Source organism: Palaemon carinicauda, chromosome 18, assembly GCF_036898095.1.
Source record: "Palaemon carinicauda isolate YSFRI2023 chromosome 18, ASM3689809v2, whole genome shotgun sequence".
Taxonomy (NCBI): Eukaryota; Metazoa; Arthropoda; class Malacostraca; order Decapoda; family Palaemonidae; genus Palaemon; species Palaemon carinicauda.
Genome location: NC_090742.1, coordinates 3,977,569 through 3,992,009, shown reverse-complemented (window position 1 = coordinate 3,992,009; position 14,441 = coordinate 3,977,569). Strand labels below are relative to the sequence as shown.

Genomic DNA, 14,441 nt, shown 5'->3' with positions numbered 1-14,441 from the left:
CCTCTAATGGACATCAGACCTAACCAAGGAGCTAGGTCTCATAGTGAACGTAGAGAAGTCGTAACTTACAGTACCCCATCCCAGACTATTCTTTATTTGGGAATGGAGAGACAGTGTCTGATTTTTCGGGCCTTTTCGTCTCCCGCAAGAATGGAACAAGCTCTGTTAAAAGTCCTTCACTTGCAAGAGAAAAACAGTTGCTCTGTAAGAGTTTGAACTAGCCTCGTGGGAACTCTTTCATCGCTGGAGTAGTTTATCTCTCTGGGGACACTCAACCTATGCCCCTTCCAATTTCACCTAAACCATTGGAACAAGGTGAAGGGCTTAGTATCTCTTTCCCAATCTCCAACTCAGTCTAGACATGTCTGACTTGGTGGGACAGCAACATCAGACTTCGAGAAGGTCTTTCTCTTGCGATCAAGGACCCAAACCATGTGTTGTTTTCAGATGCATCGGATTTGGGTTAGGGAGCTCCACTGGACAGTCTGGAAGGCTCGGGTCTTTGATCCACGGATCAGAAGGAATTCCATTTTCTCCTTTGGCGAGATTTGTGCAAGGAAAATGAATGTCTTGGCGGACGGCCTCAGCAGAAGAGGACAGGTCATCTCCATGGAGTGGACGTTGCATAAGACTGTGTGCGAGAAGCTATGGATGACATGGGGTCAACCCACCATAGATCTTTTTGCGACTCTCTCTGACAAAGAGGCTCTCAACTTAATGCTTTCTAGTTCCAGATCCAGAGGCAGCCCACATAGACGCTTTCCTGCTGGACTGGTCTCACCTGGACGTTTATGCCTTTCCACCTTTCAAGATCCTTGACAAGGTGCTGCAGAAGTTCACCTCTCACGAAGGGACCAGGTTGACATTGGTTGCTCCACTCTGGCCCGCGAGAGAGTGGTTCACAGAGGTACTTCAATGGCTGGTAGACGTTCCAAGGAGTCTACCTTTAAGGATGGATCTCTTACGGCAGCCCCACGTAAGGGATCTTCATCAAAGCCTCCCCGCGCTTCATCTGACTGCCTTCAGACTATCGAAAGATACTCAAGAGCTCGAGGATTTTCGAAGGAGGCAGCCAGAGCGATTGCGAGAGCTAGGAGAGCTTCTACCATCAAAGTATACCAGTCGAAGTGGGAAGTCTTTAGAGACTGGTGCAAGTCATCATCTATTTCCTCTTCCAGTACCTCTGTAGCCCAAATCGCAGACTTTCTCCTACATCTGAGAAATGTTCGCTCCCTCTCAGCGCCCACTATTAAGGGCTACAGGAGCATGTTGGCGTCTGTATTCAGACATAGAGGCTTAGATCTTTCCAATAATAAAGATCTCCAAGATCTCCTCAAGTCTTTCGAGACCTCTAAGGAGCGTCATATGGCAACTCCTGGATGGAACTTAGACGTGGTCCTAAGGTTCCTAATGTCCGACAGGTTTGAGCCATTACATTCAGCCTCCCTGAAGGATCTCACCCTCAAGACGCTTTTCTTAGTGTGCTTGGCTTCGGCTAAAAGGGTCAGTGAGATCCATGCCTTCAGTAGGAACATCGGCTTTTCCACAGATAAAGCCACATGTTCACTTCAGCTTGGTTTCTTGGCCAAAAATGAACTGCCTTCTCGTCATTGGCCTAAGTCATTTGATATACCTTGCCTGTCAGAGATCGTAGGCAACGAGCTTGAAAGAGTCTGTGTCCAGTTAGAGCTCTTAAGTTTTATTTAGCTCGTACCAAATCCTTACGAGGTGGATCTGAGGCCTTGTGGTGCTCAGTTAAGAAGCCATCATTGCCTATGTCTAAAAATGCTTTGTCGTATTTTATTAGATTTTTAATCCGAGAGGCTCATTCTCACTTGAGTGAAAAAGACCGTTGCTTGCTTAAGGTTAAGACGCACGAAGTAAGAGCTATAGCAACTTCCGTGGCCTTTAAGCAAAACAGATCTCTGCGAAGTATTATGGACGCGACCTTTTGGAGAAGCAAGTCGGTATTCGCGTCATTTTACTTAAAAGATGTCCAGACTATTTATGAGGACTGCTACACACTGGGTCCATTCGTTGCAGCGAGTGCAGTAGTGGGTTAGGGTTCTACCACTACATTCCCTTAATTCCAATATCCTTTTAATCTTCTCTTGAAATGTTTTTAATTGGGTTGTACGGAAGGCTAAGAAGCCTTTCGCATCCTTTTTGATTTGGCGGGTGGCCAAATGTCATTTCCTGAGAGTGCCCAGATTGAGGGTTTTGATGAGGTCCTGTTGTATGGGTTGTCGCCCTGGATACTTCAGCTCCTGGGAGTCTTTCAGCATCCTAAGAGGATGGCTGGGCTTCGTGAGGAAAGCGGACTAACAAGGCAGAGTAATCGTCAGAGTCAGCTTCCTTACCAGGTACTGTACCTATATTTATTTGGGTTTTGTTATGATATAACTGTCAAAAACTCTAAGCATATACGCCTATATTGTATTAATACTGGTCTCTACCCACCACCATGGGTGTGAATCAGCTATTATATATTCACCGGCTAAGTTTAATATTTAAAAATGATATTTTGATTATAAAATAAATTTTTGAATATACTTACCCGGTGAATATATAAATTATAGGCCCTCCCTTCCTCCCCGATAGAGACCCAGCGGAATGAGAAGAACTGGAGCTGTTTACATGTATATGCGGTATCTGGCCGATAGTCGGCGCTGGTGGGCACACCCGCTACCTTCATGGCGATCGCTCGCGAGTTTTTGGGAATCTGTCGAGCCGTCGGAGACGTCAGCTATTATATATTCACCGGGTAAGTATATTCAAAAATTTATTTTATAATCAAAATATTTTTTTTTTTTTTTATTATTATTATTATTATTATTATTAAACTTCAATTCTTAAGATGCTATTTTAGAGACTATCGTTCCCAAATATTTAAATGATCCCACCTCATTAATTTTTTCACCTTCCAATGATATTTCATCTTCCATTGCATATTCAGTTCTCATCATCTGTCTGTCTTCTATTTATCTTGAGCCCAACATCCGGTGATATTTCATGCATTCTAGTTAGCAAGCATTGCAAATGCTGTTGTGTTCTGCTAATAAGGACAGCATCATCCGCATACTCTAAGTGTGATAATTTCCTATTACCAATCCAGTTCAATCCTCCTCCATCATCCCCAAATATTTTACACAGTATAAAATCCATGAGGAAGATGAATAACATAGGGGACAACACATACCCTTGGAGCACTCTGCTGTTCACTGAAAAATAATTTGATAGGATTCCTCTAACATTATCTTTGCACTTGCTATGCTCATGAACAGGCTTAATCAAATTTACATATTTGTCCATAAATGCCATCAAATGTGGATTTCTATGTTCTATACATTGCTGTACACATTTCTAGGTAAATAAAAATAAAACTGATTTTTCATCTTTATTTATCAAATAAAGATATATATATTTTTGTTCTTACAGCATAATCTCACTGTCAGTCATGGCATTAATTTCTCACACAAAATTATTAATATAGTGTTATTATGGAAACAACAATACAAATTAGTTTATAAATTTTTTAGGTACCTTTTCAGATTTTTCCATTAAAATTTTTAATACAACCTATTAACAAACAAGGAACTATAAAAAATATTAATCTTTACCAGAGTACATGGTATCAATTGCCTGCAAACGAGGCTAACATTTTAGATTCAACTTGCACAAGAATAACTAAATTCATTTATCAACCTTAAGATAATTATATATCTTTCAATTACAGCAGAACAATATCTCCGCCATTCAAAAGTCTATATTGACAATAAAAATTATTTTAGAGGGAAGGTCAGTCTTTTTAGACTACATATGATTCTAGCTTCAGAAGCCTGATATAATAAAAACAAAATTTCAAAAACTTTATCTTTAAATACCAACACACTTTGTTCTTTTTGCATATACCATATAAAACAATGCCTCTCGTTCAGAAAAATCCTGTGAGCTACTGTTGTCCAAGGATCATATAATTTCTGCCATATGTATGAAGGGGCATTTATGATGATTTAAATCTTTATTCCTAGTCCATATTGGTAATGGGTCAAAATAGGGAGTTGTAGTATTATTTGTGGTCAAGGTTGTCTATGCAAAGTTGGACTATACAGTATACTGTGTGTTTGAAATTACAGTACGCTCTATCTTCACTATATGAGGTAATAAATCTTTTAATCTAGGCTGTATTACATTCTTTATGTATTCCAATAGTACTACCAATTATTTCACTGGTTAAAAACACTTTCGTGTCAAAACAATAAAACAAACAGTACAGTAGCTCCTATTTTGTTGAAATTACTAATACTGTACAAATTTCACTGTTCAATTAATTGTATAATATTACTATATGGTCATAACATGGATATAATTTGACTATTCAAAGGCTGTACAGTATCACCAAATACAATGAGCAAAATTCACTGCACCAACTAAATTCATCATTTCAAAAACAAATTTGAACATAGGTCAGTCAGCAGTATAATTACATAATGGTACATATGATAGGAACTGTCATAAGGTATTTTATACTTTTACAAAATGCTGTAAGATTAGAAAGTGTATGTTGAAGTAAAATAAGAGTAAAAAGTGTAATGTTAAAGGAAAATAACCGAGGCAATTAAGTACTATGCAATCGTTGAGAAAACATTCATGTAACACTCGTTTTATCACAAATCTCAATGGTCAATTCTTAAGAATTAGAATAGAAAGAAAAACCATTAGAATAGAAAGAAAAACCATTTGATCAAATAATAAAGAAATGTCAATAGCCTGAACAACTGAATTCCTACACATACAGAAGTTTCTAGAAAAAACTAACCTTTCAAATGGTTAATGATGTAACACGTTTAGAAATTATCATAAAGATTTGAATTTCCAAAAGCCACATCTATCAATATCACCAAGATAAATCAAACAACAAACTAATTCACTCATCGTGGATAAAGTCAAACATTTAGTACAACCATGGCAAACGTGTGAAATCTTCCTGTTCTCGAAGACTGGATCACATCTGTACTTCATAGGGAATGTCCAATAACAGATATAAGATATCTAAGATCAACTGCTGCTAAAGTCAGTAAAGTTGAAATAAAAGTTCCTGTAGATGATGATCCCTAAATGAAAAGAAGCATGGAAGGAAAAGAATTAGAATTTGATTTGAGTCTGATTTTTAGACCAAAGCCCAGACACTGGCAAAGGATTAGGTTGTCCAAAATGTCCATAACTCCATCTTCCACATTTTCAGACTAAAATGTATGCCTCAAAAGAGACTCCCGTCAAGTTATTTTTTAAATACAGTATTTCCATTGGATTGGATTCATGTATTTGGGCTATAGCTCGGCACTGGGCCCTGTGAGACCATTCAGCACCCAAGTTCATCCTGGGTAAAACCCTGGAGGTACACAATGCTGTAAAGGCTAGAAGGGTTAGACAGCAAGACCTACCAGTGCCAAAGCAAGAAGGCATTGTCAATTTTCAACTTAATAATGTTTACAGAGCACTGTCCGAGGTTCCTAGACAGAACTACCTCCCCAGCACGGGGACTATTTGCTTTGGTTCCCTTTGATGTAGTTCCAAGTTGATTGATGATAATATTCATGTTAGTGCTGGAGGGCCTGGTCTTCATTTACCCAAACAGAGGAACAAAGCAACAAAATGCTGATATTGTATGGTAACCAAAGCTTTTTGGGATGTGTGGTAAGAACACCAGCCTATTTTCCTCACTTGTACCACTTCTGACAGGACCTTGCACACCTCAGTAGGTTTAGATTATAAAAATTAATTTGCAAGAATGAAAAATTTTCTTTTTTAGAAAATGTCTTAATTCAATGCTATAAATCCCCATATTATTCTACACAGCATTCTTAGGCTTTTCAAATGACTATTATTTGTTAATGGTCTGCTTATTTTCGTCCTTTTATTGTTTGTTATATGCAGTTGTAGTTGAGTGGGGAATGCAATATTTTGTTTAGTATTTTGCAGCTGCTTCCACATAATTATCTTTTCGTTATATTACCATTTTGGTTTACTTGTAAAATTATCTTGGATTTTTATTTCCTGCCAAATTCATGGTGATGAATTTTGAAATACTGTACTCTATTTGTAAGTGTAATTGTTTGGTTAATTTAGCCAGGCAACATTTACTATTTTATGAAGGTATCTCATTCTCAATCAAAGGCCATTTATTTTGAAATACTGTAATCTGAATAGAGTTGCCTCTCAGTAATACACATTTTAAGTAGTTTTATCATACAATGAAAGATTCTCTGTTAACATGAATATTCTTTGCTTGTGTACTATAAAACGTTTGTATTTCCAGGGGAATTTTTCAAAGCAATATACTTTAAACAGTGTTGTAATTCAACTAATAGAGCACTATAGCTATATGAAAATTAGAATTTCATTCACCTGATGCTTATTTTAATATAGCCCCAGATTTTATAAAAGGCTTTCCCATTTTTCTTTCCATTCAAAAGATACATACCCCTAGTAAAATAATCAGCAGCAGGCTTAGGATTTTCCCATTCTTCAATTTCCTCCTATTCCATATTACTTGACACAACTAGTCAGTGAGGAGAGCAGGTGTATATGAACATCAGGTGAGTATAGAATTAAAGATGTTTATTATTGAAATTGTTATTTCTATGATCCTCTCCCGATGTTCATATTGCTAAGTCCCACTAAGTGATGGATGTGGGATGCCAGTGAAGAAGAGAGGTGTATAACCTAATTAGAAATCTGTAGGTGTACAATTTAATGGGAATCCTCTCAAAAGCCATTTGCTTAAGTCTCCAGATGTAGCTAAAACGGAATCTCCTATGCTAAGGGATTCAGAACTATATGAACTCTTTATTGTTTTGTCAACAGCATCTAGTATCGCACGGGGTCATCTAACAGATGAGTGACCCGCCCCAAATTTTGTTGTAACTTTAATAATCTGTCAAAGTAAGGTGTTTTCCATGTGCTGGGTTAAGATGCAAACATGCCTATGTAACACCACCTTTTTAGGGATATTGATGTATTTGATTTGAGATATAGTTCTTAATTAAATACAGATAACGCAATCTAATAATTCTTTCCTTTTACAGACAGACTCCAAAGGGTACTAAAAACCTCTTAGAAATCCATGATGAACAAGTGGATGAGCTGTAAGTGAACAAAAACCCAGCCATCGGAGTGACCACATGATGCTACTGACCAGCTGAGCTGATACATCAATGATGATAAAATGTAAGAGAATGTCATCTCCTAAATTTAGCTCTAAATAATTTAGTCAGATATTGTATCCGTCACTTTAATGGTGCTCTGTGCAATTTTTTTTTCCTCTACTTTCTTTTCTACTGTAGTGGCAAATGTAATAAACCAAATTACAATAAAAGTGGTATTAGTAACAAGATAATTATAATTTTAAAAAATTTTATTATTTGGAGCCAGAAGGCACACATATAGCTTGTAATTTTCAGTATTCAGGAATGCAAGTTTTGTTAGACTGTGACCATATTTTGACAATATTCTTTTGCTTTCAGGTGTGACAATGGGCAAAATTATAAGGTCGATCCCTTACAGCCCGGAACATCAACACAGGATCAAGAAACTCACTGGAGCAAGTGCGTTCTTTGTCAGCAACTCGCGTCAGAGGTGCATCACTGTCCAGCCATCTGGAATTCTTGTGTTCTTTATACAAGAGCTGAGAAACTAAAACATTTGAAGAATATGATGTGGATAAAATGAATAGTGTTCTTGCATTTGCTGAGCTGGTATCTTATATAAAAATTGATACTAACTTGCATGGATAGTGTGGTTGCACCTATCCACAAGAAGTCTAGAACTGATCTTGCAAGATGCATCCACTCCAGGAAGATTCAGTTCCAGTATTTGTTAACTCTAGTTGCTGTGGTGTTGAATGGGCCAAACATCAAGGCACAGGCGAGATCTTAAAGATCTCCCAGCTACTGAGAATCAGCTGGCCCCATTTACAGCAAGGCTTAACCAACAAAGAGAAACACCTCTGTCCATACCTTGGAACTGGAATATCTTTGTTCAAACACCCTGACGACTTCAGTGGAGCTTGGAGCTCCTAGCCAGTTGGCCAAACCCAAGATGCTGCTGGTGGCAAGATTATGATGGCATCTCTCTACGATACTTACACAATTCTGCGTCCTGTTCTCTTCCAAGGCAAGACCCACCAGTGCAGAAGCAAGAAGGAATTGCTAGGTTTCACATTCATGAAACATTATGCCACGTTATTTTCTCGACATTCTGATGGAGCACCTGAAGCAGGTACAGGACTTGTGACACCTTGAAGAAAGACTAGATGAATTGTGGGGGAGGGTTACTACATACTGTGTGTGCAGCACGCCCAACAGAAGATATGCTGCCCCTATTCCATGACGTGGCAAAATCTATAGCCATGATCTACCACTCAATGGACATCATGCAGATAGCAGTTGATGCCCTGTACCAGGCCAGATCTCAGTCCTCACATGGAACTAACTGTTTTACACTGGGAAAAACATCCAATTGAGGATAGATTCATAGAAATGTATGGTGGCCTACACGTCAAGATAGTGTCCTTAAGGGACACTTGGAGATAATTTGGAGAGTAGAGGTTGGACAGAAGCACTTGTTCAGGGTTGCTAATAGTGGAACAGGTTTATTTTTTAAATTGCACGAGATGTGCTCACCAAGTCACAGCTAGTAGCCTGTATCTACTTCAGAAGAGTGCCTACATGGAATATATCCAGACCTCGGAAGATGCAAGTGAAGTTCTACCATTTGAAGACAGGTATGATGTAAAGTCCAATGCATGTCGCATGTGTGGGATATGTGAGGCTGCCTTGCTGCTCTATATGGAGACATTATCCAAGACTGTCCCCGTTTCTTCGACCTGAATCATACACACTACTCGAAAGGAGTTTTGATACTCTTACAAGACAGTTGCTGAAGCAGCTCCATCCCGAGTTTCAAATCATGTATTCACTGCTGTTGCTATTAGACCAGGCCAATGTCTCCATGAAGTGAAGGAGACGGCAATGCTGTGGGCCTGATGGGAAACCCTGCTGTTCTTCGTTGCTGGATGGTTTCTGATCCTAAGGTGGCTGGCTTAATTCAGGAATTTGAAGGATCAACCAAGAAGAGCCAGAACACAGATGGTCTATGTCTTCATGAATGGAAAAGACACTTGATGTGCGATCATTGAGGTGAGCCACGAAAGAAATGGGAACCTGTTGGCTGAATAAAGAAACGATAACATTATCTCGAACAGCAGAGATATTGTGGACACAGTAGTGACAAATGGAGAAACTGGGACTAGCAATATGCAACCTGTTGGAGAGGCTTGTAAGCAGACTGCCTATCACAGATCCCATCAAGCAGAAAAATCTCCATCTATTCAGCCACCAATCTGTAAGAAAACGGTCAAGGAAACAGACAGATATCATCCTTGACATCTATTTACTTTGTCTCACAGATATGCCATACTGCTTTGGAAGTGGTCTTTCAACACAAATACTAGGCCTTATTCTCCTTCTCAGATGGATGGCTTGAGAACTGGAATCATCGGACTTCATGCCCTGTCTGTTCCAGTGATAGAGTACTCCATTACCAGAGTCAACATCTTGGACGGTGTTGGTAAACTCTCCATACCCATCCTGTAGACAGACAAGATACTGTCTAGGATATATGACAGACACTCTCAGCAAGACAGGAAGGGGAGTTAGAAGACAAGTCAAGACATTAAGTGCAGTTCCTGGAATCAGACAAGTCAAGCCACTAAGTACAGTACCTGGAAACTATGAAGACTCGGCATCAATGATAAGAAGATGAAGCTCTTAACCTTTTGGTGTTAGATGTGGCAGGTATCGACACTAACAAGGCACTGGAATTGTCGGCTCTAGTACCATTCACACATGAGGCCAACACATTATTTCCTGCTCCTACATGACGCCCAATAACTGTAGTGACAGTATGCAGTTGATAACTGTAGTGACAGTATGCAGTTGATACAGTAGTACGAGTCATCCCCGTAGGATCAGCTAATTGCCACAACATCCTTGTACTGCAGATTGCATTTGGAGCTAGGAAGAGCTGATTCATCGCTTCTCCTAAAATGCTGAAGCTCTTGTTCCTGACTGATGTGTGGCCTTGCCTATGTTCTACACCTTCACTGGTTGTGACACAGTTTCCTGTTTCTGTGGGGGGCTAAGACTACTGCATTATTATTTAATTGGGGACTAGCAAGGCATATACACAATAAAAAGTGCATAAAACCTAATAACCTTGTCTTTGTTGAAAACATACCAATTGCATATACAATTTTAATCTTAGTAATAGCAATTAAAAAAAAAATACAAGCTATGATGGAAGTTGAGCTTACTATAAAAGATCGTAGAGTCCTTTCATCTGCATCTAATACCAGATGTAACATTCACTGACAAAATACAGCCAAGTTATGATTGATACAGTAAGAAACAATTCATGGTATATTTTGTATTTAGCTATCTTGCATCTCTCAATGAATCCCAAAGTACTTGAACCAGCTGTGAAAAAATAAACATAACATGTGAAATTTATGCTTGCAAAATTTCAATTACCTTAGAAAAATTAAAGAAATAAATCCTCAAAAGTGAGTTGGGTGATACTAATAAGGAGGATATAATATGATGGCTGTAAATATATGTACCGGAAATTACATGAAACCAGGCTAACAATCTGAGACAATGGCAGTAACAAAAATTAACACTTGGTGTTAACCTCCAAGCAGTCACATTTACCCAAACACTTCCTATCATTACGATTCTTGCATTAGGTATTGCCCCCATAAAAATTCCTGTACAGTAATATTTTCTCAACAATTTTTATACATGAATAAAAATAAATTATCTTTTAACCAATGTTAGGATCTGACTATTTACTTATATAAAAATAATACTATAGAATAATTGTACCTAAAACAAGACAACAATCTTATAGTACTGAAAACTCCTACTTGCAAAGGAAAATTTAAAGTACTCAACCATTCAGACTTCACGGAATAATACTACGAATAATCGTTACGCAAGTTAACCAGCATATCAACCCTGCTGTAATTTACATTTATCAGGCATAGGTCAAATGCACATATATATGCAATAGAAATCGAAATACTGAATACTTATAAACCCAAAGTAAATGTAACTAAATCATGCCCAATGACCATCACTTAGACCACTACAATGAGGTATAAATCATATTTTCTAACTATTAACGTACAAGGAATAGAAAAATGAAATTCATTAATATTTCACGTTAAAAGCTATGAAAAATAATTGAATGCAAATGTAAAATTATACAGCACAAAATTTTTAAAAACCATGCAAGAAGCTTCAGTAAAACCCAAGCACAAAAAGAGCAAAATAACAATTGGATAAAAACCCCTAAACACACTTTCTTTCTCATTAACATAATTAAAATAAACGAATAGGCGTAAGAAAAAAAAATTATGAAATCCTTAGATTTAGAGAAGGGAGGAAAAAATGTCAAGCGTAAATTAAAGCTTTACACAAGGGATATATACGACAGTATTGATATTAAAGCCACCGGCATCTATAAAATATCGGGATTTTAAAACCTATTTAATGACTGAAATTTGGGACAAAACCTCCCCTCATTTTTATTACAATAACACTTTAAAAAGTTGTATGAAGCAACATGGGACAAAATTATCAACATTAGCATATCTATATGAGAAACACTGCTTCAAAGAACTTATTATATTTCGACCAATAACATCTTTTACATTTTCTTTAAAAGCAAAATTGATTATTCAAATGACCAGCTCCTGAATTATGACTAAACCCTAAACTTTCAACACAAACTCTGTTCAACAATGAGACTGCTGTTAAGTTGCATTACCTTCAACGATTTATTAACTTAAATCATGAACTATATCTTGGATATACTTTGTCAATCAACACATTATACTTTTCCTTCCAACCTGACCCTTGGAAAGGTAAATTATTGGTTAAACCAAGGTTCCCTTATTTTTTTTTTTAACAATTTATGAGCTGATGTGCGTTTCATAAACGTCATTCTATGGTTTCCAAACTATTGCAAAGAGGCATTTACACCCAATTTCCTACCACAGTAAATCATGGAGTTTTCGAGAACACGGCAAACCATGACTTTATTAAAATAGTAAATTGAAAAAAAAAAATGGAAAAATAAAAGATGAGCTTTTAGATCATCCCTTGTTAAAATAGTACTTACTGCTGGAAATTAATTATGAGTTAATTTTGATACTAATATAGTACATGCATAATGACTCAAATGGTACTGCTCTAGTATCTAGAATTGTCTTGAGTCATATATAAATTATGTTTATGATACAAACAACACATGCCAGAAACTTAAAATTACTTGAACATATTGGTATGTAATGTTAATGATGAATATGTTATAAAACATAATGAAAGATGACTGACTAATCACGCAGATGAGGATGATGTGAATGAGAAGGAAGACCCTGAATGAGAGCGAGTATGCGATCTCTGACGATTGAGACGAAAGTGATCTTCCGGTAAGATGTCATCTACTGCGGAGCCTTGAAGAGGTCGCATTGGATTCCTGGCACGAATACCTCGTGTCGTGGGGCGATTGGCAGGATTGGTAGATAACATCAGCTTCAACAGCTCAGTCTTAATAAGTAAAAGAAAAATAAAAAATCAATCTATATAGATATTCATAGCTCAAAACGTTATTAGTTTTACTTATTTGGACCTCTTTTCCTATTTTAATGCAGATTTTTCCTTCGTCAAAATCCCTTATTCAAGCAATCCTAAACTGTACAACTTAAATATGGCACATTTGCTATGTGAATCTATTTAACATACAATATTAATCAAGAAAGATATCTCATAATACAGAAATACAATGGGATAGAGTTTGCGCTGTATGTCACACCACTTAATTTATCCTCTATAAATCAAAGTTTGTACAATTTGCCCACTAGCTGATTAATATACACTTTCCTTATAATGATGAAGAATCAGTAAATTATAAAATATTAAAGTTATGAAATATATTCTTTCTAAATTCTCTCACTAATTGAAATCAAAGCAATCAACTGTAAAGACCTTTTTTTGGGGGGGGGAGGTAGGGGTCCTGTGAGGTCCCCCAAGGACTGTCCTGTAAAGTGTAAAGGATAGAACTGGGAGTGCACTATAACATATGCCAAAGAGATACCGACTTCCCTGCCTTACAGCTAGTGAATCAATGTGCAAGGTAAGGATTCAAGTGTGTATACAAGAGACCCACCGATTCATTCTCCATTGAACCCATCACAGCACCCCTATGCTGAAGTCAACTGCTAGACCATCAAAGTGCCTCAGTTAGGGGACCAGGTTGAGGGTCCCGTTTTTTTACCAGACCCCTCCCCGCAATAGATACTACAATCAAGCCGAGAACCTCGCACATACGTTGAACAGCTTAGATTTGTTTCCGGTAGTGTTCCATAAACACACTATGCCCATGCCAATCAATAAGGGTCTGGATATTCCAAAATTATCTATTAACAAAGTGAAAAATGAAGAAGCAAATTTTTTTTTCACACAGGTTTTATAAATGGAGAGTGAACTGGTCTTTTTGAAAATGGAGGTCATGAGACGGATAGCCCATGTTGAAAGAAACTTCTTGGTTTGGGTATTTGGAAACAGACTACCTTCTGATGAAGTAGATCTCTGCAAACATGCTTGCAGGGTAGACACTAGACAAAGGTTACCCATAACTAGGCTGTAAAGCAGAGATGTGATAAAGGAAAGTCCCACCTTATGAGTGGCCTTTCATTTTTAGCCAACAAGACCCAGGAACAATATCAGATGGGCAAGGGTGAGGATGAGGGACTCCTGTTCTCTGCAAAATACTGCAAGTTCACCAACTCCTGAGGCCAAGGCTATCAAAATGTAGATTTCTGAAGTAGTTCTTTTAGAGGAATACAGGATTATCTGATTAGACAAAAAATCAAGCACTCTATCAAGTGACCAGAACAATGAAGAAGTTGGTACCAAAAGTGATTGCAAAAGGAAGGAATGAGTAATTGTGAAACGTGCCTAAATCTACATCCATGTTAAAAGCCTGCTTGATGGCTCAGACTTCTTATCTAAAGAAGTGTAAGCCAAGAAGTCCAGGCTTGTCCAGCAAGGTGTGTCCCTGTGTAAAGCCATCCACGCCTTCCATATTAACTGGTATGATCTGGTAGAAGACAACTTCTTACAGCCTACCAAATAGGTAAATTTTGTTAGCTGAGAAGTCTCAACAGTATATTCTGGAGAGAAAATTCATATGTGAAGGAGGAAGCGTAGATATTCCGACTCCTTACTCTCTGATACAGCTGTACTGACCAAAGAAGGCATGACCTCAGTCTCAGAAGCTGAAGGAATAGAAACTATGGACTGTTCAAGCAACAG

General features: G+C 37.7%; 1 protein-coding gene across 1 annotated transcript in view; it reads right to left on the bottom strand.

The window, feature by feature from the left end:
• Positions 1-6,399: 6,399 nt before the first annotated feature.
• The window catches only part of LOC137658030 (eukaryotic translation initiation factor 2-alpha kinase-like), a 63,586-nt gene continuing 55,544 nt past the window's right edge, over positions 6,400-14,441 (bottom strand). Inside the window, exon 12 of the mRNA XM_068392745.1 lies at positions 6,400-12,674. Within this exon, the coding sequence (XP_068248846.1) occupies positions 12,465-12,674 (210 nt within the window). The 3' untranslated portion in view covers positions 6,400-12,464. The remainder of the gene's footprint in view (positions 12,675-14,441) is intronic.